The following is an 8,470-nucleotide window of genomic DNA, read 5'->3' as shown; positions in this document are numbered from 1 at the left end:
TTCCATATACTTTAACAAAAATACAAACAATCTTTTCGTTTTCTCACCATGATTCTATTGAAACTTGATTTTATTTCTATAAAAGAATGCCTAAATCATTATTAATATTAGTGTTGCTCATCATTTTTGTTAGTACATTATGCATTATAATTTATTTATTGGCAATTTTGTTATGTTCCTTATGGCATAGGATCTTTCTAGACTGTGACTTTGTAACACCCTATACCCCAAGGCTAGGGGCAATCATGTCAATTCCAAAAATCCAACATAAAGGTGAACTATACCAAAATGACTAAATAGTAAAATGGAACAAAAGCCATAGATTTTCCTTTAAGAGTGAGTTCATAGAGCTAAAACTATTGTTCCTGTTTCACATAATTATGAAAAAATAATTCCGTTCAAATTAACTTGACAATTAAAAACATAATACATGATCCAAATCAATGTGTCTAAACAAAGGCTCCAAGGCCAAATATAAACTAAATTAACAAGAATCCTTCCTATCCCCCACATCACTCATTTCTTTCTACATCCGGGGCACCTGAAAAAGTTTTCAAAAGCAAAGGTAGTGAGCTTTAACTCAGTAATGAATATACTTACAATTTCTTTTATTAAAAAAAAAAAAAAAGAACATAACACATAATATAATCTTCAAACATACATATCATAAACAATTTTTCTTTTCCTAAACTAGAGGGATCTTAAAAAATATATGACTCTTCAATTCAGAAGGGACTAGTCAATCAAATGGTACCATCAGGTTAGTGACTACCCCATTGACTAGGTTTTCCAATCCTCGTACAATTAGGCAATGAGGGTTAGTGATGAACCCACTAACTAGGTTTTCCAATCCTCATACAAGTAGGCAATGAGGGTTAATAACACAACCCTAGGGCGAAATATAATAATATAATAATATATAAGGAAAGTGATATTTTCCACAACATAAGTTATTCTTCATATGACAAAATATTTTCCTACCTTTTCAAAAAAAATAACATTTGAGAAAATATTTAAGGGTCATAATTCCTTACCTAGTAAAAGTTGAACTAAGCAAGAAAGTTGATTAAACTTAGGATTCACCTAAACAAATAAAATAAATTTTTTGAATATCAAATTATTTTAACTTAACGAAAATTGTATATGTCATTCTTTTAATTTATTCCTATGATAATTAAATTTAAATTTTAAAAATTTATTCTTTTCTACTTCATACATCATCCTGAATTCTAAATCAACATACATTTTTATTTTTATTTTTTTACAATTATCCTAATTAATTTTTTCTATTGTACATTGCATACTTTATCTTTCCTATTTTCCTCTATTATTCAAATTATATTCACATTGAATATCTACTCTACTGCATTCTTTTATTGAACAACTAAAATGAATATTATTTTATTTATTTATTTTTCTTCAAAACTTTACTTCTTAAATCTGTAGAATTTTTCTTCAAACTAAATACTTATCTTTATTTCCAATTTGCATTACATAAATTTCTTGCAAATAATAATAAAAATTCTCATACTCATGGAGACTTTGTTTTTGTCTAGGGTTAAATCAAAGATTGTATTCATCATACTACCATTAATTAACCTCTTTTTTTTCTTACTTCCTAACCATTTATTTATTACATGCACAATATGAATTTCTTTTTTCTTTTTAACATCTAATCTAGAAAATATCTTATCATCAACATATATTTTAAAAAAATCCAAACATAACAAGAATAAATTCTTTGAAAGACTTACCTTAGATTTCACTCTATAGAGAATAAAAATAACTTCGTTTATCTCTATAGGGTTTTCCTCTCTTCTCCAAATTCTTCAGATTTGTTAAATATTCTTTATTTTATTATATATATATATATATATATATATATATATATATATTAAATTAAAACTCTTTGAACATGGTTCAAAAGAATTTGTAACTTCTTTCCTTTTTTTTTTAAGTAATCTTTCTTATTATTATTATTATTATTATTATTATTATTATTATTGATATTATTATTATTATTAATGTTATTACTATTTCGTGATGATTAAATTAGGGATATTATAGACTTACTCTCCATTGAAGACTTAAGGTTGCAGCTTGATCAACTGAGGTGTCACAAGTAAGCTTGGAAAGGTTTAGGTTAAGGAAAATTAGGATTAATAAGATATGGGTTGGATCAATTGTTTCAAATTGTGCAAAAGTTCTTTTAAACTTGTTTTTGAAACTGTAGAAGCATTCAAACACTGGCAAAACACTCAAGCACTAGGGAAAAGCGCTTAAGCGCAGGCCAAAGTGCTCTAGTGTTGGAGCCAATGCTCAAGCGCTCAAAGCACTAAAGCAATGCTTAAGTTTGCTTAAGCTCTCCAAGAAGTTTTTGCCATATTCTAGCAATCTGCATTATGGAAACTTACGATTTTATTTTTGGGACTTATTTCAGTTCTCTAAGTCATTGGGCTTATATATACCTTGCCTAATTTTGTTTTAAGTTTGATGCAAATACTAAGAAAACCCTAGTTTTCCTTTCTATTCCCAAATCTCTCAAAGAAAATTTGTAACTTCTTTCGAGTTATCAAAGGAGATTTGCATCCTCTTAGGAGTTGAGGTGAGATCCACTAGAGCATACAAAGTGTTGCGCTACGAACATTGATTATAGTATAGGTTCTAAAAAGTAAGTCTAAAGGTAGCATCTTCCAGGCAATTCTGTTACTATTTTCTCGTATATTGGATTATTGATTTGAGGTCTCTGATTTTGTGGTTTTTTATCTTCACATTTTATGTGGGGGTTTTCCATGTAAAAAGATTTTGTCTTGTGTGAGGGATGATTTTTAATCTTTCCCATAATATCTAAAATATTAATTGGTTCAAAATCATAACTTTTGTGCTTTAAAGTTTAAAAACACTCATTCACCCTCCTCTAGGTGTTATCCTACTAGATTATGTTTTTTTTTTTTTTCAATTTTATTTTAGTTTTTTCAAAATTTTAAAGTGTTGTTGATGATATATATTGAAAATAAGCAAGAGAAGTAAATAAAAATTGTCTCAAATATTTTTAATCTACAGTAAAAGAAACACATTACTTGCAACTTCTTCAAGTGAAAATAACATAGAATTTAATACTAGTAAATATTTTTTAAAAATTCTAAGCATCTACATTATAAAAAAAAAAAAAAAGGAAAAAGAATTTATGAAGTATTAAAACATACTACAAAATAATTGCTTCCTCCTATGTATGTTGTTATTAATACAATAAATGAAACAAAGTGTTGTGATACCTATATTTAGGGACTTGGATGACATTCAATTTGAGTTGAAAGTTTGATCATTGTAACCGTTGATGTTTCTCTTCTTTAATCCTTTGTATTTGCCCGTATCATTACATATATTAAGCATCATTCATACTAAACCATATAGTATCATGTAATATTATGAATATTTTTTCTATATTACCATGTTTGGTTAATTTATGCTAATTAATATTATATCCCTAACCATATACAAAACCAAGTTTTCTCATATATTAATGTAGTTAGATTGATCAGTACGTATATTATCTTGTGATATGGATTTTAAAAGAAATTTAATAAGCATAAAACTTTTTCTTATTTTCTAAGAAGAGAAAAAAAAAAAAAAAAGAATAACAAATTTGAATAAGATTTTGTAGTGGTCAAAAGGTTAGAAAGGACTCCACCTAATATTTTTATTTTAGTGGAGTCATGAAGATTCACTATCCATTTTCTTCTCTACTCTAATGTCTACTATTGCTTGATCATGTGAACATATCAATAAAGATAGAAACTTTTTTCAACAAATTAAAAACGAGTATTCTCAGATTATTTTCAAATAGCCAAAAAGACTTGTGAAAAATCATAAAATGTAATTTTTGCTCATGTAGGCCTCGAAACAATTATTCAGAATCAAATCCATCCTCTTAATTAGCAAACATTGAAGCAAATAGACGACTAAAATTATACAGCTATCATATCTTTAAAAATAGTAGAGATTTCACTTGTTTTCCAGAAAATAGAATCCAACATTAATTGGTTTAGGAAAAGGGGATGTATGAGATATTTTGCCCATAAATTCAGGTTCCTATCACAAATCATTTTCGTCATATTGTACTGATATTCAATTAACAATATATGATAACACATGAATGACAAAGTAGAAACTACAATATTAAAAAGAACCAATCAAACATAGAAAGGAAATATTATTTGAAACAAAAATTGATAAGATGATGATGTGTTTCACTTACCCTCAAATTATTCTGGAGCCGGTTCAACCTTATCGCAATGGCCACATACACCCAGTCTTTAACACGGTAAAGAAATTGGAAATAAGCATGCCTCCAAGCTTTCTTGAATAAAAGAGCACCACAGACTCCCCAAAAGCCTACAATGAACCCAAGTCCCATGCCAATGTAGAACCATGGGATTTCAGAGCCGTCTTCATTTTCATCAATCACGTCTACACCTTGAAAGTCTTCATCTTCTGTGCAATTTTTTGTCAGAGGGGCTCCACAAAGCTCAGCATTGCCAATGTAGCTAATTGCATCAAAGCTTTGAAGTTGTGTGCTTGATGGAATTCTTCCCGAAAAATTGTTGTATGATAGATTCAAGTGACTAAGAAATGATAAATTCTTCATGCTTTGAGGAATTTCACCTGAGAGATGGTTTCTCGAGAGATCCAGAGATTCTAAGGCCTTCATGCGTCCCATTTTCACCGGTATGCTTCCCATCAAATTATTGCAAGATAAGTTCAAAAATTCCAATCCATAAAGACTTGAGATTTCGGTAGGGATTGATCCTGACAAACCATTACTTGAAAGATCAATGCTCCGAACGAATTTTAGAATGCTGTTGTACACTGATTCCCTCCCTTTGATGACCAACATAAGATTCTCTACATACAAGTCGAAGTAGTCTAAAACAAAAAAGGCATAATCTTCAGTGCCTATTGTTGCCATTAAACTGAAATTATTGAAACACTTTGGTATGGTTCCAGATAGGCTATTATTGGCGACATCCAATATTATAAGAGAAGAAAGCTGGCATATTTGTGGAGGAATATTGCCAATTAATTTGTTTGATCTTAAACTGAGAGCCCTCAGAGTCGTCCTCTCTCCCATCCAGCTTGGTAAATTTCCTGAAAGTTTGTTACCACCTAAATCCAAGAGCCCCAAGGATGTGCAGTTTCGCAGTGAAGGTGGTATATCTCCAGATAAGCTATTATTATGCAAGTGCAATGCTTTAAGTTCAAACAAAGAGCCCATGGAGTCGGGAATTTTACCTGAAAGATTATTGTTTCCTAAGTTCAAACGAGTCAGAGATTGCCAATACGCCCAACAATGAGAAAGCTCCCCTGATAAATTGTTTGTTGACATGTCCAATATCTCGAGATTACTTTTTCCATTCAATTTTTGGCACAAGAAAGGGGAAATTGGTCCCGAAAATGAGTTGTTAGCCATGTTCAATCTAGAAACTTGTGGAGACAATCGTGGTAACTCACCCATGAAGCAATTAGAGCTTAAATCAATGTAAGGATTATTTAGCAGAACTCCAGATAAATTCCCAGATATCTGGTTATCTGAGAGGTCGATCAGTTGTCTATCAATATGTGAAGCCCACTTCCAGAACCATTTTGGAGCTATGTCCACAATTCCTGACTTGGAAATGTCTAGATACTGAAGAGATGTTTGAGTTTCTAGCCACGTGGGAAAATTGGGGCCCATCTGGCAGGAACTCATCCACATACGTTCAAGTTGAAAAGGAGGAACCCAATTGGACTTGACTTTGAAAATAAGAGATGTTGAGGACATGTCTAAGTACTTCAATTTTGAGAGTTTATTAAAATGAACTTCTGATATTGTGCCTTCTAAGGAGTTATTTCCAATAACTAAATCCTCCAAATTTGAAAGAAGCCCCAGACTGCTTGGAAGAGGTCCATTTAACCTATTTCGATTAAGAGATAAAGACGTCAAGGATGATAAGTTTCCTAAATACTCTGGTATTTGCCCTGTCAACTGATTGTTTGATAAATCTAAACCATTTAGAGGTATATGACTAGTGCTGAGATTAAATAGCCAATTGGGTATCTCATGATTGAAATTATTCCCGGGAAGAGCAAGGACAGTGAGAGATGTAAAATTGACATACCCAAGAGATGGACTCATGTTATTGAGTTCACATGCAAACAAGTATAACTCGGAAAGGGAAGATAGCATAGATGTAGATTCAAGCCAATGAACTTCCCTTTGAAGGTCAACCTTATACATGAACAGGTATTCCAAAGAAGAAAGATGAGAAATCCAACCAAGGTTCTCAACATAAAGTTGTGGTTCGTAGAGGGAATCACCACCTCCTAAACTGAGGTGTTGAAGATTGGAAAGATTTCCAAGCTGGGGAGGGATTAGTCCACCAAATGAAGCATGGTGGAGGTCAAGGTATGTTAAACTCTGCATGGAACCTAGGAAACTTGGAATTGGAGTACCTCCAAAATCATTTTGGCTCAAGTCCAAGTAATTCAAAAATTCTAATTGAAGCAACGCAGGACTAACCTTGCCCCCCAATGAGAAATTATAACCATGAGGATTCTTCAAATCGAGCTTGATAACTCTACCAGTGATGTTGTGACAATAGACTCCATTCCATCCACAACAGTCTTCCTGAGAAAACCAAGATGAAAGGCAATGTCCAGGATCCGAGAGAGCATGTTTGAAGCTTAGAAGGGCACGTTTCTCAGTTTCATTACAAACCAAGGTGTTTTGATGAGATAAGGTGGGGATGGTCGAGAAGAGAAAGCAAAGCAAGGGAAATACAGTCATTGCTTTAGAGATCGCCATGAATGGTGAATGAGTTGAAATAATTCCAAGGCATACATATTAACAATTTATGACACCCTTGCAAACAGAGTTGGTCAATGGTCAACAAAAAATATATATATGATTTAGACAATTGCATCTTCCCCACATTACATTATTATTTACCCTTAAAATATATAATTTTAAAAGATAAAAAACAACCGTAATTAAATGTTAATGGCAAAACAAATAACACTAACCATTGAATATTAATAATATATTATGATTTAATTAAAATTTAAAAATAAATAAAATATTTTTTAGTATTCAAATTTACTTTTTCACTTTCTATTCTATCTTTATCCTTTTTCTTTGTGCAACTATTATACTAATTTATTTTACATTCATTCAAGTTATATGAACTTTTTACTTTATTATAACTCTTTTAATGGAATTTAAGTCATCTTCAATCATTTAATTTTTTTAAATATATATGTAGTCATTTTAAAGTATTTTATTTATATTTATAATATTTTTTCTTCATTCAGCGCTCAAAGATATATATATATATATATATATATATATATATATATATATATATAAAAACCCATAATTTATATGTTCTCAAAAGCAAAATAAATTCATCGATTTTCTATGGTGGTAAAAACACAACTTCTTATTACGTTCAATTTAAAGTAATATATAAAAATAATTTAATGATTTTAAATATATTGTTATTTTCTTTCAATTTTTTATTTCTTTCTACTTTGACTTTCTTTTTCTTTTTTTTCTCACATTTCCCTCAATTTTCCAAAAACCAAACATAAACTAAATAATTTTTAGAAAATATAAACGGAATAATTGGAGCCTTAATTGGTGTCAATGATTTCTAGATATTTTTGGAATGCATTCACAACGTGTTTATGAAAGAGACATGAATAATAAAGTTTGCCAAATTTTGAACTATCAATCAACAAAGATAATTAGTTGGCCTAAAAGTCTTAACTACCATCCAAAATATAAGGACTTTGAGCTTTATGTAAACATATCCAAACAAACCTTCCAACAATTTTGATGTTTCTAGGAACTTCAACAAATATGACTACTTGTTTCAACTTGTAATAAACTAATATTTTTTTTACTATCCGGAAGATGACACTTGTTTCAACAAATATAAATCTTAGAGAGAGAGAGAGAGAGAGAGTTTTGTAGAGGCATATAAATCTCAAAATTTAGGGAATTGTTTCTAACCTCAATCTTAGCGAGAGTATTTTTATGTTAATTCCAAACTTAATTTTTCCTCTTCATCTAACCAAGACGAATTTAAAAGAATGATGGAATTTCCACTCCAAAGCATCATGCCTTGAAGTCGTTGGAACTGGGTTCATGTTTAATTTGGGGCTAAATGACTTTCAAACATTTGGAACATTTCATGCATATGATTGTGAAAGAGAAATGAAACATTGGAACACATAAGATTTAAATTTAATAATTTTTTTCAAATTGATTCAATTTATTTAATTTTTTATATAAAGATTAAATAATTTAAAAATACATAAGTTTTTAACTAATTTTAATTATATATTTTTTTTATTTTTCATAGTAAACCAAGCATAAGAAAATAATTTTTCTGTCCTTAAAACTATGTTTGGTTCTAAAAAATTTTGA

At 30.1% G+C, this 8,470-nt stretch overlaps 1 protein-coding gene across 2 annotated transcripts; it reads right to left on the bottom strand.

Moving 5' to 3' along the window:
* Nucleotides 1-345: 345 nt before the first annotated feature.
* LOC117914161 (receptor-like protein EIX1) lies at nt 346-6,820 on the bottom strand. 2 transcript variants are annotated; one of them, XM_034829382.1, is made up of 3 exons: nt 4,666-6,820; nt 4,259-4,494; nt 346-541 (listed from the first exon to the last, which is right to left on the bottom strand). In XM_034829382.1, exons 1-3 carry the CDS (start codon nt 6,461-6,463, stop codon nt 527-529), a joined length of 2,049 nt encoding a protein of 682 aa, XP_034685273.1. In that variant the 5' UTR covers nt 6,464-6,820; the 3' UTR covers nt 346-526. The 2 variants fall into 2 exon arrangements, with proteins under 2 accessions (XP_034685273.1, XP_034685272.1); XM_034829381.1 differs by having other exon boundaries at nt 4,259-6,820.
* Nucleotides 6,821-8,470: the final 1,650 nt, after the last annotated feature.

Source organism: Vitis riparia, chromosome 5 (assembly GCF_004353265.1).
Source record: "Vitis riparia cultivar Riparia Gloire de Montpellier isolate 1030 chromosome 5, EGFV_Vit.rip_1.0, whole genome shotgun sequence".
Classification (NCBI taxonomy): Eukaryota; Viridiplantae; Streptophyta; class Magnoliopsida; order Vitales; family Vitaceae; genus Vitis; species Vitis riparia.
Note: the sequence above shows the minus strand (reverse complement) of the source record. Positions and strands in the feature narration are given on the sequence as shown.